General features: G+C 30.3%; 3 protein-coding genes across 3 annotated transcripts in view; all 3 read right to left on the bottom strand.

The window, feature by feature from the left end:
• The window catches only part of LOC136989963 (microcephalin-like), a 305,005-nt gene that overhangs the window by 1,376 nt on the left and 281,494 nt on the right, over positions 1-22,135 (bottom strand). The window contains exons 2-5 of the mRNA XM_067288272.1: positions 3,824-3,885; positions 1,359-1,412; positions 649-853; positions 324-417 (exon numbers count right to left, since the gene is read on the bottom strand). Coding sequence (XP_067144373.1) covers positions 324-417; positions 649-853; positions 1,359-1,404 — 345 coding nt within the window. The 5' untranslated portion in view covers positions 1,405-1,412; positions 3,824-3,885. The remainder of the gene's footprint in view (positions 1-323; positions 418-648; positions 854-1,358; positions 1,413-3,823; positions 3,886-22,135) is intronic.
• LOC136990158 (uncharacterized) lies at positions 5,098-14,133 on the bottom strand. The gene is made up of 9 exons (XM_067288527.1): positions 14,058-14,133; positions 13,869-13,924; positions 13,717-13,788; positions 9,577-9,609; positions 9,386-9,436; positions 9,230-9,292; positions 8,235-8,273; positions 7,838-7,941; positions 5,098-5,240 (listed from the first exon to the last, which is right to left on the bottom strand). Coding segments are annotated over exons 1-9 (495 nt in total). The 3' UTR covers positions 5,098-5,239.
• On the bottom strand, positions 14,973-15,401 carry LOC136990157 (uncharacterized). The gene is made up of 2 exons (XM_067288526.1): positions 15,065-15,401; positions 14,973-14,977 (listed from the first exon to the last, which is right to left on the bottom strand). Exons 1-2 carry the CDS (start codon positions 15,399-15,401, stop codon positions 14,973-14,975), a joined length of 342 nt encoding a protein of 113 aa, XP_067144627.1.

Genomic DNA, 22,135 nt, shown 5'->3' with positions numbered 1-22,135 from the left:
TTTTCATTTTTCAAATTCTAGTTTCAAAACTTTCAGCTTACTATTAAACGAGTGTATAACGTTACAAGTTTTAAATTACTATACAAAAATGAATGAAAATTACAATAGGCCTTTAATTTAATGAATTAATTGGGGAAAAGGAGTGTTTCCGCTACCAACGCAGACTCATAGACCCAACCTTTTAGTGTATTCTCTTTGTGAATAATAATAATAATAATAATAAAGATTCTATGGCTTACAGGAGAAGACTTTTTACTACCAAGAGCATACTGTATTTTATTTTATTTAATACATGCAATACTTTATAAATAGTATTAACTTACTTGAAATTTCTTACAAAATAATGGAGAATCATAAACCTCCGGAATGTTGGCTGGATATTCCGATTCGGGAACGTGACATTTACGTTGTCTACAACTGAAACGAAATCAAATATTTTATCTATTTTTATTCAAAAAAAGAAATTTTTTTCGTTAATAGGCTTTATTGTGCTTTGAATTACATTTTCTTAGCAATGAATTACTTATCAAAAATCCAAATTTGATAATATAGAATTTCACAAGTGCGAAGTCAAGACAATTATTTTTATAATTGCAATTGCTTAAATTAACATGAATTCGATGATTTGAATAATAGTAGAAAACCCACCTTTCGACCCACAACACGGATACGAGATGTATTCCTTTCGCCACCGCTACGTCTCTCGTGCTTTTTTTACCTTCCTTGAATATAACGTGGGTGGTCGATTTACGGATACGTGGAAATATTTGGGCACCCATTTGCCGGAGCCGATTCTCGACCGTTTCCGACCAATTTCTGCGACCGGACCTGACTTCCACGTATGCTACGACAGCTGCAAAACAAAATTATTTACTAAGCACTAATTTACTTAGCTAATAAACATAAAACTCATATGAAATAAATGTACACAAATAAAACAACTGCGACATAACTTTTCAATACATATATCAATAATATATGTATTGAAAAGTTACGCCAATAAATATAGAAACTTCCAATCATCAATGTTTTATCAGAAGCAAGATCATACATAATTCTACAACCTCATTTAAGAAAAAATCTAATATGTAAACCTTAACAATTTATTATAGAAAACAGTTGTTAATAATATACATAAAAATATTAATAATTAATTATAATATTATTCACAGTGTGTATTGATTTATAGGATCCAATACAGCTAAGAATGAAGCCGCACACGTTTGGTATTCGCCGAAGCCGAGCAAACATTTGGATTACTAATGTAAGAATGCTTTTCTTTAATGTTAAAATATAGTTTTTTTGCATTCCAGATGGTGAGAAATTTATTATTATATAAATAAAAAATAACAACATACCTTTTAAAAAGTCTTCAGGAGGATGATCGTTGAATTCGTTTATCATATCGGAACCTAATCGATTGAGACATTCGTTAAATTTTTTGTTATAACCATACCAGTTATTTAAATTTTATGGCTTATCACACCACAGAATATGATATTAAAATAAAAATTGATGACGTAAAATGGAATATAAATATGTAAATTATTGTACTGTGACGAATAACTTATTATAAAGGTGTATACCATAGTAATTGTTTTTTGGTGTAATGTTACGTCAATCCTTCAGAAGTATCAATAGTGAGTATTAAGTCCTTTATTGCTTAATGCTAAATGTAGTTTGTTACTGATTATTTTTAATTGTGTGTAGACCTGTCCATGGCTGGATTGATTACAGGAAAAATAGAAAAAAGATGGAATATATTGCACAACATATATGCGATAGCATCAGTTTCTTTAATTGTGATGTCTTCGTGGTTAATTAAACCGTTTAATGTAACTTTTATGTATATTTTACTTTGTTATCTTCATAAAAACACCAACTGAAGAAAGACTCCGAACGAGTCCGAAATACATTTTGGGCGTATTGTATACCTTTTAGATTCAATCATTGTAAAGTTCCTTTATTCTTATGTAAACTTAGATATTATCAAAAAATTTCTTCGATTTATTTTATATCATATTCACTGGTGTAATAAGCCCTAAAATTTAAATAAATGATTTGGTTATCACAAAAAAAATGAATGTAACTACGGGCAAAAAGCAATGAGCAATATGAAACATTAGTCGTTATCTTTGCCTATATTTTCATTAATCTTTTTTCCTGTACATTAATAATTAGGACGAAAAATTTGATTTTGTTGGAGCGAAAATCTCGGTTATATTAAGATTCTGATTGAACAACGAATGAAGCCTCTTCAGGAGAGGATTTTCTGTATTATTTTTAATCAATTCCTTATTTTCAGTCAAATCCTGCAGAAGAGTAGTTTCTCTTAAGTGTTCGATCTGACTCGCATCTATTTTTGTACCTGTAAATTCTTCTTTTCGACTGAATTCATTCATTGGTGCTCTTGAAAAATCTTAAGACCATATACTTTTATAATTATATAATTCTAAAAATAATATATATAATCCATCAGTAAATATGTTTATAAGTAATAAAAAGAGTTACTAAAAACGAAAATAAATATAGTATAATTTGCTTCTTGTTTGGATGACTATGTTCATTTTCTATTGGCTATTAATATACCTTAAACCCAAACTTATCGTAGTGAACACAAATGACTTTAAGGTGATTGTTTTTGGGCTGTCAGTTATGCAATGGTTAGTGAAGTGGAAACTGTTCATGCATTAAGGAATAATAGAAGTTTTATTATGGAGATGAAAACGTTAGTAAAAATTAGTAATTCGAGGTATGATAGTTTCTTTTATTTGGACTTTTTGATCGAGTGTTATCCTAGTAGAGGCTTTCTAACGTCAATATACAAAGAATAGGTCTAAAATGGTTTATCAGGTGGTAACAGTACATTGTTTGTAATGTTGTTATACAGACATGAACATTAAAGAAGGGAATTTTGATGTTTTATACTCGAATTATGTTTAATAAATAATTCAATAATAGAATCTTCTCTATCTGAGTCATCAAAGGCAATTTTTTTAATACTTTAAAGATACGAACAACCATAAGAAATGGCCATTAAACAATTACCAATACCATTATTTGTAATGTTTAGATACTCAAAATCACATTTTGCCAAGGAAAACGTTTAATAATCAAGAACGTTTTCAGCTTGCTCTACAAGTCATCTTTAAGCGTTAAATTACATTCTATCGTTAGTATATAACATTCTAACGTAATTTCGAATATAACAAATTTAAATATGAATAAAAGAACACAAAACAACTTTAAAAAGATAAACGTTAAACAAAACCAAACTCAAATTAATAATAAAAGATGAAACACGTAATATAATTACAATGTGTCCGGTTGAATAAATAGCAGTAAATACTTTTACTAGAAGTTTGATGAATAAAAGTTAATAAATGCTTTTAATAACAGTAAAACGTAGTAAAAGCTTGGTTTTATTACATCGATTATAAAGACAAATAAATGCTTATAAATCTGTGAATAAAAATAAAAGCTTCCTTTGAAATTAGCTCTACAGGTACAGTACCTGTAAAATACAAACAAAAGTAAAAGGTTTCATATTCGTATGTTATTATTTAAATATATATTTTATTTTTATTTGTAACTTAATCAATAATTCCATTAATTAAAAAATACGTAATGTAATATCTAAACTTCTAATGTTCTAAACTAACGAAATTTTAAATATCTCTCCAAACAAAAACCTAATGAAATCTTATTAATCAAGCTGAAAACGTTGGTGATTATTAAACGTTTTCGTTGGCAAAATAAGGTGTTATATGTGATTAAATTTTACATCGAAAACATTCAAAAATTAAAATAATTTAAATCTTACTTTTAATTTAATCGGGAAAAAATGATAAAAGTTCGAAAATCGAAAAACACGCTAAACGGAAACTAAACTTAGAAGTCTTTTCTTATAAATAGAATGATTGGTGCAAAACGTTCTTTATTTCACTGTCGTCATCATTACGTAACGCGTCATTAGCTATTTTGATTTTAGAAAAGATACGATACGCACTCTAGTGTCGTAAAATAACTTTATTGTCATATTTGAATTTCGATAGAGGAATAAAAAAATAAACATTTGGCTGCGGTGTTTGCTTTGTAATGATAAAAAGTATAATGTACAGGGGCAAAAAACTACAGTACCAGTTTGAGGTGAAGAGGATATATATTTTAAATTAAATTAATTAAAAATATGATTAAAAATTACAGCCTGGTACTGTGACCATGTCACAATAAATAATCGCTCGTTGTACTTGTAAAGATCCCATATTTTCGAAGCGTGAGACCATTTTCCTCTAACCGGTAATAGTCAGGGGTCTTTTTGTAAGCCTTCTTGCTGTGCAGAATAACCGAATGCAACAGTAGCATTATCGTTATTTTGGTAATACAGTAATAAAGCTTTACGAGAAAAGCACGATCATGTAAACATATCATTGCATTAAGCAATCGTAACATCAACTTCAAGCCGCTCTCATTTATACGCGAATTTGATGTCAGTTGATTGGAATTTGTATAACTTGTCGCTTGTGAATGTAAACATGCATATTATCTCCAGTAGAGCGCCATTTTCCTCCTGGTGACAAAACTCTGAATTAAAATCTTTTATTGCAGAAATCGAAATCCCATAGTGTTCTTAAGACAAATGTAGAGCCTTCACGATCTCTATCTGCTAGTAATTCTGTAATTATTTGGCTTGTGTGTGTAATAATGGTAAAGTTATTTATCGAGTTGGATTCAATTTGGTTACTCATTCTCTTAAATTTTTATCACGTCGAAACGAATGAAGCTGGAACGGTTGAATACACGGACAATCTCGATGCATCGTGTTTGCATACAGCTTCAAATCATAAAGAACTCCCTGACTATTATGGCAGCCAACCACTGCACAATAGAACTGGTTTTATAAAGTAATATACCTTATAAAACCAGTTCAAGTGGATATTGTGGCCAATGAAAAACTAAAAATTGTAGGCATACAGCCTACACTAACAATTAGCAATAACTTAATGGCTGCCAAACACCTTTTTGTGGCAGAAAATCTTAAAATAAAGTTTGATATAAATGGAAAAATTATAAGTAATATTCAAATATCAGTCTGTATTCAATATTTTTAAGTTTATTTATCAGAGAAACTGGTTGCACAAGACAGAAAATCGTACATGTTAATTATTATTCAGATATTTTTTATGATTCCAAACATACCATACAAAAGAAACGTGGAATAAAAGCATCTTGATGAATATCTAGAAAAATTTAAAATTTCTTTAAATTTTTAACAAAAATAAACTTATTTCTTATAAATATCTAGTAACATTTGATATAAATTACAGTCAAATCTATCTTATTATTACTAAACTTTAATTCCTACATTTATAAGTTATATTATATAATAAAATAAATAAAATAAGTACTCTTTATAATATTCATCTAAATAAAGTTATGAAAAATTGATTTAATTTTATATAATAAAGTTTAAGTTTCAAAAGTCTGATTCGCAATAATAGTTTATAACTTATGGAATGATATAACAGTGAAATTCATTCACTCCATTCTTTGGTGTTAGTTGAAGGTAGCAGTCACAGGCGGGTCAAACGGGCCAAGTTACTCCTGCGATTTAACAAAATATTCCACACATTATAATCGTTAAAGCGATTCAGCTATGTAAACTTTACATCCTCGACCATAGGACAACCCCCCCAAAAAAATTAAGTAATTAAATAAATATTTTCATGTAATTATTTGTCTCCAAGCTTTTCTCCATGGTCCTTAACCACCCAATCCATTGTGGGCATAGCCGAATTCATAATGGGCTGGTAAAAAACCCCTCTTAGTGTCCACAAGACTGAAAGAGTTTTGAAAAATTCTTGAATATAAAATCAATTGAAAGAAAGATCTTCCAGTCCAAGCCATAAACTCGTAAATAGTTCATCGGAGCCTACGACCCCTAATCTTTCCGTATTTGGTCTCGGTTTTTATTTGTCTAATTCGCTCTCAAGATTAATGAAGGACAGACAGACAGACGACAATAAGAATATAAAGATTTGCAAGCCCAATTATATCAAATTAGGCCACTTGCAGACCTTTACATTCTTGCTTCCCCTAATGATTCATTCTAATTTTTTTGTATGCATTGAATAACTTATGCTTATACAAAAATATAGATTCATTCCACGTATATAATGTATAGGCTATTCTACTGTAAATTTCTTTATTTTGATGGTAAATGTTCAGTTTAAGTTGATTTTTTCGAATAAAGAATATTGCTATGGTTTCAAAACTTTCCATTTGCATTAGAAATAATAGTGACATTTATTTTACGATTTCTAGACAAAAAATTAGAATATTAGCAAAAACAGCCATAAAAAACTAAATTGTAATGCAAATTTGCATATTTCTGGGCAGAGAAGTATAACAGTACATGGGGCGTAAGCGCGACATCATTGACAGAACTAAAGATACTATCATAGCTTTGCAAAAAGCAGGAAGAACACATTATGTAAAGTGCTCACAGCCAACAATCTCTAGAGTACTGAAAAAACAAAACCGTGTTCAAGTTTTAACTAACAAACGCCAGAAATGCAGACATAAACGAGCAACGATTGAGAGTGATGAGAGAAACTTGAGAAGAATTGTCGTGCGAAACAGCTTTAAAAGCGTTAAACACTTGCATGCACAATGGAAAGCAACTGGAGTGAACGTTAGTAGTCGAACCATGTGGCGAAAGTCGCACGATTTGTACAGTACTCCAACTGCCGTGTTCCAAAGACGAAGCCATCTCTAACGAAAAAGCAACAAACGAGTGTCAAATGGTGCAGAGAAGGGCTCATGTGGGAACAAATCGACTGGAATAACGTTCTTTTCAGCGACGAATCCCTGTTTTGTCTCTCCTGTGGCGACCAAGGCCCACGTATATGGAGAACAACCAAAGAGGCCTTCGAAAAGGACTATATGAAGAGATTCGTGAAGTTTGCATCGTCCGTCATGCATGAGTGCTAACGGCGTAGGACAACTGTGCATTCTTCGGGAACGTGTCAATGCAGAGACATATCAAGACATCTTAGAGACATTTATGATACCATCGAGAAAAGATTTAGTTGAGGAAACATTTCTATTTCAACAAGACGGGGCATCTCTCATACCGCGAAAGTCAACGATACATTGGCTACAAGAACGACAAATTGCAATCCTACCTTGGCCAAGCAATTCCCCAGACTTAAACCCCATTGAAAATTTGTGGAGAGTCACGAAACGACAACTTAATTTGAACGGTGCCCAACTTCTAAAGAAGAACTAGTGACGTGCATTCGACACATTTTGAACTGCATCACCAGAAACGAATGTGAAGCATTAATCTGCACCATGCCCGACAGATTTGCGAGCAGTAATTATGACAAACGGCGACTCCACAAAATATTAAGTTTATTTTGTTTTATTTCTTATATTTAACACACATATTTAGCTAATATTTTATTTTTTGTCATTTCATTTCCATTCGTAACAAAAAAAAACAAAACATTTAAGTTAATTTGTCTGATTAATGGGTATAATAAATACACATATACATTGTTTATGTAGTGTCGAAAATACTTTTCGTACTGTTGTTCATGAGAAAATGTACACTAAACTTTCAGTTAGGTGAATATTCTAATTTTTTGTCCAGGAGTTGTAACATAAATAAAATGCAAACAAAAGAAAAAGATGGAAATTTGTAAGAATATTAGTAATTATCATAAAAGTAAATTAACAAAAGTATCCATATCAATCAAATTTTCATTATTTACAGTAAAAATAGTTTTAAAAATAACTAAATTCAAAGTGAATAAATGATAACATATCCTACCATTTTTTCTCTGTCCATTCGCAAATCTCATTAATGGGAGTTAAAATTTCGGGATCATCTTTATAATTTTTTCTGGCATCATTACATTGAATTTTCATACATTCCTGCAATTAATTAAAAACGTTACTTATTTACATAATATTTTATATAATTCTTTACTCTTAACTTTATTTAGTAATAAAAACTAAAAGTTATACTTTAATTTGAAAAAAAAAAAAAGAATTTATATTAATTTTATTTTTAAAAATAAATAAATACACTTTTATACTAAATAATATTTAATTTTGTTTTTAATAATAATTTATACCAAAATATAAATGTAGATTAATTCTTAATATTCAATTTTTATTTCCAGTTATATTTAATAAAATAGAATATTTGTTAATATTAAACTTACATGTAACTCATTTATCCAAACTTTACAATTTTTTGGTTTCTAAGATAAAGAAATAATTTTGTTTTATTAATTTTATACCAAAATATTTAAATTTAATAAATATCTGTTTATTATTGATACAACAATATTCACAACCGATGATCAAGCGTTAGAAGTTAACCAATTACCATTCACTATACTTTTAGTATGTGAACATTCCAACTTAGAATTAGAACTAGTTAGCTCCTAATCTTAATCCTTGGCTGTGAATACGAACATAGGAAAACAAAGTAGACAGAAACTACCTAACATAAGAGATATTAAGGAGCAAAACTCTTCAGCCTAAGAGTGTATTTTTTGCTAAGATAGAAACAAAATCACCATTCGTATTAGTTTTGTTTAAACAAAGAAAGTATTTGACACAAAGAAATCCCATTGCTTTTATTTAACTTGTTTTCTATCGTCCTTAAAACTTGCAAATCAAATTTCACCCACTTCTATTGAAAAATGAAGACTGAAACTTTGAGGACATGCATTTTAATGATGTTATAGTGTGGGTTCCTCATCATCATCCTCCCCACCAGAAACCCGATAAACATAACCAAATGTAGGTTTTAGTATCGATGTACTGTACCTGTATACATGTAAATGCACTGTAGTGGTGCACTCTGTAAGAGATTACTCCATCATTTCCACCCACAATTTTGCAAAACATGATAAATAAAAGCATTTCTTTTTTTATAATTTTTTAAAATATATTAAAACTATTGTTACTTAAAAAGGAATTCTTTATCTAGTAAATGATTTCATTCAACAATTATTTTCATAAAATATTTTAGAATCACACTAAATTCCACACATTGTAATCGTTAAACAACAAACACGAGATTCTAATCATTTCACCGTCTTACAATTACTTTGATAAAATTTATTAAAATATTTATTTAATAAATACAGTAATAAAAAAATATGATTTATTTTTTCATAAAGTTGGAATTATAATATAAATAATTTACTATTTTGAGATGTTTGGTGCATTCTTGCTCACGATAAGGCTTATTAGATTTTGGACCATAAGGCTACAAAATTTGAAAAAAAAAAACAAATTTATAATAAAATATTAAATTATATATATATATATATATATATATATATATAAATATGTGATTTACCATATTGTCAGCTGTAGAATTATTGTTCTTTTTCACACATGATATGAAACTCTATAAATACATTAATTATCTATTAAATTATTATAAAAGTAATTTAATATCATACTTAACATTTTGAATTTAATTAAAATTTGAAGATTTTTTTCTTTTAATTACTAAATCAAAATATATTAAAACTATTACCAATTTACCTTTATCTCTTTAATAAAATATTTCTTTAATTCCTAAAAAACAGAATATTTTTCAAAAATTAAAAAGCAATAATAATAATAATAATAATAATAATAATAATAATAAACTCTCCCGTGGTCACCACCTGGTCGTGGTGGGAGAGCCCAGTAATTTTACTGATCCATAGGGCAATGCAGGCTGGAGCACAAGCTCCTGGTAGGGACACCCATGCCAGTAAGGCCTATGGGGAAAAATGAAGCTAAGAGTGACCACACCCACATTCTGTGGAGATATTTATTATGGTAATAACTAGATCAAAGTGTGATACCGGCTCGGACGTCGCCCGGGTTAACAAGGTCCGCGTTCGTGGGTTAGGCAGAGGCTCACGTTCGAAAAATAGGCCACAGTCTCCCTTGGGTACCGGTGGCGAAAGCAGCACTGGCCCAAGCATGGCTACTGCAATGCCCTCAACAGATATGAGGAACCAACCTAGCCTTGGTGTTTCTGTGGCAATGCATCCACAGACCACAAAGGCTGGAAAACCACGCCAACGGATGAAATGGACAGTAGAAATGAACGAGTTTATCATCCGTACTTATTACACGATCACAAAACTGGAAACAAACATGACAGCATACAGACAACAACTACACCATAAATTCACACAACAATATCCTCACCTCACTGTCACCGAACAAAGGGTTGTTGATCAAAAAAGAACAATTATACACAACAACCTTATTCCACAAACAACACTTGAACTTATCAAACAACAGGTTGCTGATCAAATACATCAACAGACAGAAACATCTAACATTAATGAAGATCATGTAACCTGTCAGGATAATCCAGCAACAAGCATTGATAATAACACATATACAACAATTACCACTAATGATACTACAGACACTTCCTCATCCATCACTGATAACATAGACTTGGATTTAGTTAATACACTCTCACTTATATTTCAGGAAACACTCACTAAATATACAGGCACAGATCCCACACAAAGACCACGAATACCAAAAATCAACACGTCAAAGGAAGTAGGAAAAACACTAAATTATGTAAACACTCACTTAATACCACACTACATTAATTCAATTTCTACACTCGCAGACATTCATACATTAGTTTATGCTGGGGCAGTCACAGTAGTGACACACCATGGACTGAAAGTACAGTCACAGACAAATACACAGAAAACACAATACTATCACAAGCCTGCCTGGCAGAGAAGAATAGAAATACAAATAAATGACATTAGACAGCAATTAGGCAGGCTGACACAATACACTAAAAGCAACATAACACCCAAATTAAGAAAACAGCTCAAAAACATTTTTAAGAAAATAAAAACGCATACAAAACATGAACATCACAACACACACATTACAGAATACATTGATACACTAAAGCAAAAACTTGCTGCCAAAGCACGTAGACTCAAACGATACAAAACATGTACACTACGAAAACAACAAAATAAATTATTTACAAACAATGAAAAACTCTTTTACAGACAAATTAATAACAAAGCAAACACTGATACACAGCACAGTGGCACACCAACAGAAGAAGAACTCACAACATATTGGTCTTCTCTTTGGTCCAGTGCTGTCACGCACAATGCTGAAGCAGGCTGGATTGAGGAGGAGAACAGAAACTTACACAACATACCAACTATGCCCTGTGTTGAAATAAGCATACATGATTTCCAATACACTGTTAACAGAACACACAACTGGAAGACACCTGGTGTAGACAACATTCACAATTTCTGGTACAAAAAGTTTACATCACTGCACCAGGAACTAGCTAAACACCTAACACACATCATCATCAATCCACAAGACATGCCAAATTTTCTTATTCAGGGCATCACCTACATGAAACCTAAAAACAACAATACCACAGACCCCACACAATACAGACCAATTACATGTCTTCCAACACTCTACAAATTATTGACATCCTGTATCGCAAACAAAATATACAAACATGTTGAAGAACACGACATTCTAACGGAACAACAAAAAGGTTGCCGTAGAAATCACAAGGGATGCAAAGAACAGTTACTCATAGATTCAGTCATTCTACGGCAAGCACACAAACAACACAGAAACATACACATGGCATATATAGACTACAGAAAAGCATTCGACAGTGTTCCACACAGTTGGCTGCTACATATTCTACACATGTACAAAATACATCCATCACTCATTGCATTCTTTCAAAACACTATGCAGCACTGGAGAACAACACTACATCTCAGGGTTCATAACACTTCCATACAAACAAACCAAATTTTTATTAGGCGAGGAATTTTTCAAGGAGATTCCTTGAGTCCTCTCTGGTTCTGCCTAGCCTTGAATCCATTATCCAACATGTTAAACAACACACAATATGGCTACAATATCAGGCATGAAAAAACAACACAGTATACACTGTCACATCTCATGTACATGGATGACATAAAACTTTATGCATCCACACAAAAACAACTTCATCAACTCCTACAAATCACACATTCATACACCAAGGACATACAAATGGAATTTGGCCTAGATAAATGCAAAACACTTCACATAGAAAAAGGAATCCTGAAGAAAGAAGATTTTGCACTTGGAAATGGAGACGTTATTGAATCCATGGAAGAGGGCGAGTTCTACAAGTATTTAGGATTCCAACAGGCCAAACTAACAGAACATACACAAATAAAGCAAAGATTAATTAAAGAATACCAAAGTAGGTTAAATGCTATTCTCAGAACACAGTTAAATGCAAAACACACAGTTAAAGCAATAAACACATATGTCATCCCAGTACTCACATATTCTTTTGGAGTTATACATTGGACTCACACAGATCTTGAGCAACTCCAAAGGAAAACAAGAACTACACTTACTAAGCATAAACAACATCATCCTAAATCCGCCACAGAAAGATTAACCCTTCCACGTAAAGATGGCGGACGTGGCCTGATTGACATAGTTAACCTTCACTACAAACAAATACAGTCACTGCGAGAGTTTTTCTATGAAAAACAAGAAATATCACAATTACATAAAGCAGTAACTCTAGCAGACTCGAATAACACACCATTAAACTTACACTCACATCATATGAACACAACACAACATATAAAAAGCATAGACATCATTAAGCAATCGTGGGCTCGAAAGGCACTCCATGGCAGGCATCCTTATGATCTGGCCCAGAATTTTGTTGACAAAACTGCGTCAAACAGCTGGTTAGCTCGGGGATGCCTCTTTGGGGAGACGGAAGGATTCATGATTGCCATACAGGATCAGGTCATAAATACTAAAAACTACAGAAAACACATACTCAAAGATGCAACACTCACAAATGACACATGCAGAAAATGTCACATCATGCCAGAAACTATACAACACATCACCTCTGGTTGCAAGCTCTTGGCACAGACAGATTATTTACACAGACATAATCAAGTAGCGAATATAATACACCAAGAGCTTGCAAAGAAACACAAATTAGTAGACATCCACGAACCATACTACAAATACATTCCACAGACAGTATTGGAAAACAACACGCATAAAATGTACTACGACAGAGCCATAATCACAGATAAAACAATTTACCACAACAGACCAGACATCACGCTCATTGACAAACACAATAAAATCACATACATTATAGACATATCCATTCCAAACACACACAATATACAAAATGCATGCACTGAAAAAATTAGCAAGTACACAGAACTCGCCCAGGAAATAAGGCATCTGTGGAGGATGGATAGGGTGCTTATTGTACCTGTTGTTCTCTCCTCTACAGGTGTGATACCACAAACACTACACAAAAGCCTGGGCACATTACAATTGAATAGAAACACATACATCACACTACAGAAGGCCACTATATTGAATACATGTCATATTGTGAGAAAATTCCTGAATACAGACACACACACTGATATACTTCTTTAATTTCTGTTTTGGTTGCTATGCCTTGACTTTGGTCCGGCATAGTACACAGCCACCGGTGTTAACCGAGTATATCTCACTTAACCCAACATAATAATAATAATAAGATGTATTCAATATCAAATCAATATTAATATATCTTAAAATTAGTTAATTATAATTAGAAAATACTATTCATACCGAATAAAATTCTTCATTATCATTTGCATTTTTTAAAGCATGATGGCAAGTAGCATTAAATAGTCCATTAAACTGTTTTATAAAGAAGAATTATCAATATTTATTAACTTAAAACTATGGATAAATTAAATATAATAATATATTTTACTTACATTATGTTTTTTTATAATCTCATCATGGAAACAATTCATTATATTATCCGTTCTTTCTATTTATAATGATTAAAAATTAATTAATTAAAAGCATTTTATTTAATTTTATCAAAAGATGTTAATAAATTAAGAATTTTATTTAATGATATTATTAAATTTGTATAACTAATATTTAAAAAAATATATTACTTGTTTCTTCATTTCTAACATTTATAACTGCAAGAATTAAGAAGACCGTGATAATTGTGACAAGTTTTCCAAACATTTTGAAGTGTTTGAATCAGGAAGAAGGGGTTTATATAGAAAAGAAATCGTGCACATATTGTTTGAACAGATTTCCCATTGTCTGAATAATTTCTGACGTGAATTTTACCGTTACAAAAACAAATGTAATGATGTTTTTTCATCATTTTCAATTCATTGTGTTGGCGATTTGATATGATTTTATTAAATTAAATTCGAAATCTTTTGCAAAACTTTCGTAGAAAAGGGGCAAAATAACGATTTGAATATACGTAAAGATTGTCGAAAGAGAAACGAACAATACAAGTTTTATATTATATTTTGAAGAAGACACAAAGCTGGGAAGAATAACCTTATAGAATGAAAGAGAAAAGTTTGGAAAAGAGGAATAGAAAAATAAATATTGAAGAAAAGTTGGAAGCAAGAACTGAAGCATTGATGCAGAAATACCCTTTTCTAAACAGCCTAAACTTTCTAAAAGAAGTTATAGAAAAACTTTAAGAAAATAAAAATATTTTTAAAACTAACAATGATTGAATACAGAGAGCAATAAATAAGTAAAAACTAAGCAAGACTGTTAAGTGATTAAATAATAATAATAATATATATTGAATAACTGAAACGTGCTTGTAAATTCGGTTATATTAGTCTATTTAAATTGCCTAAATTTCAGTCCAAATATTGTTTCCATTTGTCATTGTCACTCTATATTATGAAGAAAATTGTTGTAATATATATTCTAATTTATAGGCTATATATAAATAATCATCAGATGAATTTTAGACACGTTGAGTACCATTATTTTTATATGATAATGCTCGCTCTTGTCTTATTTCTCACATAAATACTCTGTATTATTTGTTAAACTGATTAAGAATATTTTTGACAATTTACATTATAATATACTTATATTTCTTAATTAATAAAACAAAGTAATATTCTATAACGTTTACCTGTTACTTTTAGAAAGAAAACGGAATTACGAGTTCGTGATCTTTTAAAATCGGCCCTACACCTGTAAACACCTTCATCGTTTAGAGTCACTTGCTTAATTTCCAGTGTTGCGGGTGAATTTTTTATATTGAAATTAATTCTGTCGGAAAAGCCTTCTATAGCTCTATGCTTAGCCTGATAAATATCTCCTTCTCTTGCATCCATGCTATAAATTGGAGTGGCGGAATTTTCTTTAAACCATAACACCACAGAAACAGTATCACCTTCTGTTGGAGGGGTTATATTGCATGGTAATGTTATTTTTTCGCCAACTCTACCAATTATTTTCATATTCATATCTGAAATAAAATTAAAATTTCAGAGTATAAAAAAATGCGAAAAACTGCAAAAAATAAAATTAATTTCCACATAAAGTCATTAAAACATTCAAAAATAGTAAATTGCTAACTTTTGTATTTTATTTGAATAATACAGTCAGTCAAATTTAATTAAAGATTTATTGTTTGATAAACCAAGAAAATAACGAGCTGTATCACTGAAAATAATGGTACTCCACTGTTTTATAGAACAATAATTGATTTAATTCATGGATAAATGTCACGTTATCAAGAAACACCCATATTGCGTATTGTCGGAGCAAAGAACAAAAGTCTCACATTTTCACTTATAAATAATTATAACGAATAATGATTTTTCACGTACTATACTAAATTATACATTTATATACTAATTACTTTTAATAATTAATAAAATAAACAAATTGTTTATAAAGTTAAGTATATAAGAATAAATTAAATAATTGAATAAAAACAATGCTAATAATAATAATATTATGTTATATTACTATAAAATGCAAAATAATAAAAATTAACCCTCTCCTCTCTCCCGCGGGGGGGGGAATTTCCAAAAATCCCTTCTTATTGTGCATTCTCATGGTTTACCCTAACTGTGACACCAAATTTCAACTTTCAACTCCCAACTGCTTGGGCTCTGGGCTTATTATTATTATCATCATATCTACTACTCGAGGTATATATGTAGCCCTCGTTAGATTTCTGTCTAAAATTCCTTGATATTCTCTTATTTTTCAAGACTAATGAAAATAAAAATGACTGTATTTATAATCCGTAATGACTGTAAATATTAACAGATAAATTTTTAATATGTTCTTATGATATAGTAATTTATGAATTTATTAAGTAATAAAGAAATAGATGCAAGAACTATTCTGTTCCCATTTGAAGTAGAAAATTATTTTTTTACATTTTATTTAAATATCTATGAAAATATTTGATGAAGATTCACAATAATGTATCGTGATGGCCTTGGTCGTGTTGCCATAGTTTCCTTTTAACTATAAATAAAACACCACTACACCATTACCATCACTACTACAATGAAACTGGAAATTTTTATATAAATTTTTCCTTAAACGTTTAAAAATATATTATCATGTATAGAATTAATAATTTAAAAATAGTTCAGATATCTGCCTTAATATTAAATTATGTAAAAATATCAAAATATAAACATTACTCGTTTCTTCATTTCGAACTCCTAAAATATTTGCAAGAAACAAAATGGATATAAAAACTTTACAACTTTTTACGAACATTTTACGTATATTTGAATTAGGAATGGGAATTTATATAGGAAAAGAAGCGTGTATCAGTTATTTCATATTTGAACAGGTTTTCTTTGTTCAAAGATATCCGGTCTACGCTTGTTTTCTGCCATTCTTCCTTCTTATAAATTTAAGCTAATAAAAAATTTTTTAAAATATTATACATATATAAATATTAATTATCATATAAAATTAATTCATCTTGATTCTGTTCAAAGCATTTTTAGCATTAAAATTTTAATTTACATTATTTTATCAATGTATAAATTTTTCACGTAAGAAATAACTTTTGTGTTATTTAAACTAAGTTTTGTTTGAACAATTGTCTTTGGTTATTTCTTTTATTTACATTAAGATACGTTATTTTTCCTGTTTATTAACGATTTTAATCTCAATATAATTTTTATAATATAATAATATTCTGTGTGTGTATGTGTGTGTGTGTGTGTTCCCTTTAATAACTCAGAATGGAGTAAACATTAAAAAATTTGCATATAAGGGGGCAAATTTGCATATAACATTAAATAATTTGCATATATAATAATATATTCCTCTGATAACTTTTCATCCTGCATCTTCTCGAACACCAGAGAAGATGCAGGATGAAAAGTTATGAGGAAATAGAGAAGATAAAAACAGAAATCTGGTATTTAAGAACTTGTAAAAGGGAGCAAATCAGATTACCAACACTGAGTTTACCTGTAAGTATAAGCAGGAACCTACAAAAGCACGATGTAATAAAAATAAATAAGATAATTATGTCATCTAACATTAAATTTAAGAATTACAAACTAAAGAAATTACTGAGAAAAAAGAAGAAAGAAAAAATAGAGATAAAGTATACCGGTAAGTCAGAAATTATTACTACAGGTGATATAATAAAGAAATTTTCTTCTTTCCTGAACTAACTCTCATTACTGTGCCAATCTTTAAACACCAGTATAAAGTCCTATTAATAAGTAAAGTCCAAGTAGACAATTAACATTAATATTTCATAATACTTAATTTGCTACAAAAAAAAACAAAATCGTTTATGACAAACAAGATAAAATGTGACACCATCTATTAGATGTGTCATCATCGTGTTTGCACGAAATCATCTCTGCTATCATCAGCACAAATGAAAGAAGCACGCCAAACCGAGTAAGGAAAGATCTGTCTTGTCATATGTACGAGTAACCGTGTGTTATTTATAATTTGTCCCAAGTGTCATAAGTTTCTGCTTACTATTAGGACATTTTTGACTTGTTTACTGAAGTAATCCTTTCTCAAAAAATGTCTGAGGAAAATTATCGATTTATTTTGACCTTTTTTTCCCTTATCGTTTATTTATTACTCAAAAGATGGCAGCACGTCGACATTTTTTATCATATTTTCATATAATTTCATATAAATACGTTCATTCGTCAATCTTATTAATTTAGGTGAGGACAAATCGAACTTAAAATTGATTCCAGATAATGAAGAGAAATACATTTCATTCAGTAAGATTTTGAAAATAGATTCTAAAGAATATATAGAATTACGATTTATAGATTCATTCAGATACTTAGCAAGTAGCCTAGATACACTTTCATCTAATCTACAGTCAGAACAATTAAGATAAACAAACAGGAGTATCTTGTTGCTTCTGATTTAAATACATTATTCAGAAAACAAGGATCCAAAATAATTAGAAAAGGTATCTATCCGTATGAATACATTGAGAGATTTGATGATACGAGATTATCTCCTATAGAAAAATGTTATTCGTCCTTAACAAAAGAAAGTATAAGCTGGCCCGAATATGATCATGCTAGAAAAGTCTGGAATCATTTTAAAATAAAAAATCTAGGTAAATGGCACGATTTGTATTTAAAATTGGATGTTCTGTTACCATCTGGTGTATTTGAAAAATTTAGAGATTTATATTTGTATAAAAGCTATGGCCTAGATCCTGTTTGGTATATTACACTACACCAGCATTAGCTTGGGACTGTACGTTAAAATATACAAGGGTTCATTTAGAATTATTAACAGATTATGAGATGTATTTGTTCTTTGAAAAAGGAATAAGGGGTGGAATTAGTTAGTGTTCAAACAGATCCTCAAAGGCAGATGATTCTCATCAATTAATCTATTTAGATGCTAACAATCTATATGGATGACTTTATCTCAAAAATTACCACAAAAAGACTTTACATGGATGAATTCTGATGAGTTAGAAAGTATCAATGACATCCTGACTTCTGATAGTCATACTGGTTACGTGTTTGAAGTTGATTTAGAATTTCCGAAAGATTTAGAACTGCATAATAAATTTAATGATCTTCCACTAGCTCCTGAAAATCGAGTTCCTCCATCTTTGTCTGGTGGAAAGACTGAAAAGTTATTCTGTCATTTCTACGATAAAAAGAATTATATAGTTCATTACAAAAATATTAAAATTCCATAAGAGCTTAGGAATGAAAATAACAAAAGTCCACAAAGGTATAAAATTTACACAATCAGATTTCATAGCACCATGTATTAAGTTTAATACTGAGCAAAGACAAAAGGCAAAAACTAATTTTGAAAAGGAATTTTGGAAATTAATGTCAAATTCAGTATTTTGAAAATCTATGCAATCTGTAAGAAAACAACAAAATATAAAATTATTCAGTGATGAAGATAAGGTTCAGAAAGATAGAAACAAACCAAATTTCAAGTCGAGAACAATATTCAGTAAACATTTAGTGGCAGTTCATAATTATAAAACAAAAGCATTGTTTAATAAACCGATTTATATTGGGTAAGGTGTATTGGATTTATCAAAACTATTGATGTACATAAAACATCTGAACAACTGTGATTAATCATAGGAATTTCCATAAACAACTTATGATATAGGCAGAATAAGATATGGAACTTCTGGCATAGCAAAATGACAAACATTCAACATGTGCTCTATTGGCTATGTGTACAATGTCTATGTAGTATTACAGTTCTTTCCATGTATGGCACAGTATATTGGCATTGTCATCAGCAGTCACAGCAATGATTCCTGCCTTCAAATCTTTCACATCAGTTACTTGAGAATTGTAGACATGATTTTTTACAAAACCCACACAAAAATCACAAATTATGTTTAGTGACCTTGGTGGCCAAACTATGGGACTGCCATAGCCAGTCTACTGATTAGGGAATTTCATGTTCAGAAATTCACAAACAATCAACAATATGTTGGGGTAAATTTTGGTATCCACAATTTGTTTATGAAAGAAAAAATGGGTTCATCTCTCTGCTATATGACAAGCCCACACCACACATTAACCTTGAAACTGCCTCTGATGTGTTTGTGAATAGTTTTTCCAAATTGCAGACACTGATATTTTGTTTATTTATTCTGCAAGACAAATGAAAATTAGTCTCATCAGAAGAAGTTAGTTTTTCAAGAAAATTATCGTCATCTAAATAATGATCAAGCATAGTAACTGCAAAATCTCTACAAGCAATCCAGTCATCTTATCTAACTTATTTTAGGATTTGAACTTTATAAGAATGCATTTTTTAATTATCATTTCAACACTTTATGAATAGTTGTTGAGATATGTTTAATTCATGTGCTTCTGTTTACTTCACTTCTGTTGGCTGCAAAGAAATTACTCTAACATCAAGGCAATTTGGAATTTGCAATCTGGAACTTCAACAAAAACTAAAAGTAGGCTATTCCACTTTTCTATTATAAATCAGGCTTAATTAATATTAACTACTAATGTTAGATGTTGGATTTTACGAAAAGATTTGGAAAAGTCTCTTTGTGCCTCTCAATTGGAGGTTTCTTCTGCGTGCATAAAGGAATTAATTCCTCGAAAGGTAGGTTTACCGATGCAAATCATTGAATTTTATAAATAAAATTAACGTTTAGGCGTACTGTTTTTAATACGCAATTTTCCAAAAATTCGAGAGAGCATTTCGTAACTATACAACATTAATTGTAAATTAAACGATTGTGAATTACGACCATTGCGCCATTATGCTCTGTGGTCAGTAAAGTGACGCTTACATGTGATACAGTCCTTTTGAAAATTACTTGCTATAAACATTCAAACAAATCTCTCAGTCTTATAATATTTCTGCTTCTGGTAAGATTTACGCGGCAACTGATAAGTTGATACATAAGTCGTTTAAACCGACATTAATCAGAATTTACGGTCAAATTTCTTGTTAAAAGCAGACACTTTTAAACATTTAACTGTTTAACAGTAGAAATTATTTTTATTTAGCAATTTTATTTTTTGTCTATATGAATTATCTGCTTGTTTTCATCTACTTACTTCTAGAGTTTTTTAAGAAACGTCTCTCGTCTGAACGAAAACTTAAAATATTAAAGATTATTTTCAATTTAAAATGATAACAATGCAATATATATATGAGAAAATATCGTTATTCTCTTATTCTTTGCTTCTTTCGCTGGCAAGCAGACATCCGAAGCCACAATAAATGGTTTCTTCGGGAAAGTGAACTGTACATTTTTTATATATCTCATTGGATGAACTAATTGCAAGTATTCAGATGATCCGGGTTGCGGGTCCTGTGGGGAATTCTCGAACACGTACGGACTCCACGACGAAAATGAGTTTAAGCAATGGAGTTCCCAACGGTGCAGAGTCGGTAAGAAGTCCTGTCGGTTTTTGTTTATATCGTTTTTTAATATGGGTCGGAATCAAATAATTCTGTGTTTCGGAAACGTCTATTACATTAACTCTGCTTTGCATACTTCTGAATTCACTACTGGGCCTGATAATCCCGAAACGAGCCACGCCCCGAAAAGTTTCTTCAATTACCAGTTTGAACTGAAAGAATAAATTATTCTTTCATCTCACAATTATTACTTTACTTACATAATAATACTACAATAACATCACTTAACAAAGGCATTAAGAATACTTTTTTTCCGAGGCATCACGTGGATTTCCTGGATTCCTCAATTCCTGAATTCCTGAATTCAATGATTGATTCTACAATTAAATACTAAAAACACCGCAAAACCGGGGACGTCTGGTCACCCTCCCTACCTAAGGTAGATCTTTTGACAGTCTAGATTCACATTTAATTTTAACATCATTTGCTTCTGAAATTATTATATATTTTTTTGGATATATTTATATGAAAACAGCAATAAAAGTTAGTTTTAAGAGTGATAAATAACTAGCCAAAAGCGACAAGGCTATTTCCTGGCTATTTATTTGCTGTTGTATTAATTTATTCAGTAAAAAGAAACTTCAATATGAAAGTACTTTATATATATATATATATATCATCAAATAACTTTTATTAGTTATTTAATTAACTAATAATTTGCATATAAATGATTTAAAAATTCAACACATTATAGAATTTACATTAATTAAGATTGCTTAATACATTTTCCTGAAACAATTCTAATTAAAACAAGCAAATTCATTTAATTGTCTTTATTAGGTGT

Source organism: Centruroides vittatus, unplaced genomic scaffold (genome assembly GCF_030686945.1).
Source record: "Centruroides vittatus isolate TY-2023 unplaced genomic scaffold, ASM3068694v2 scaffold_861, whole genome shotgun sequence".
NCBI classification, from domain to species: domain Eukaryota; kingdom Metazoa; phylum Arthropoda; class Arachnida; order Scorpiones; family Buthidae; genus Centruroides; species Centruroides vittatus.
This window is presented reverse-complemented; position numbering and strand designations above follow the sequence as displayed.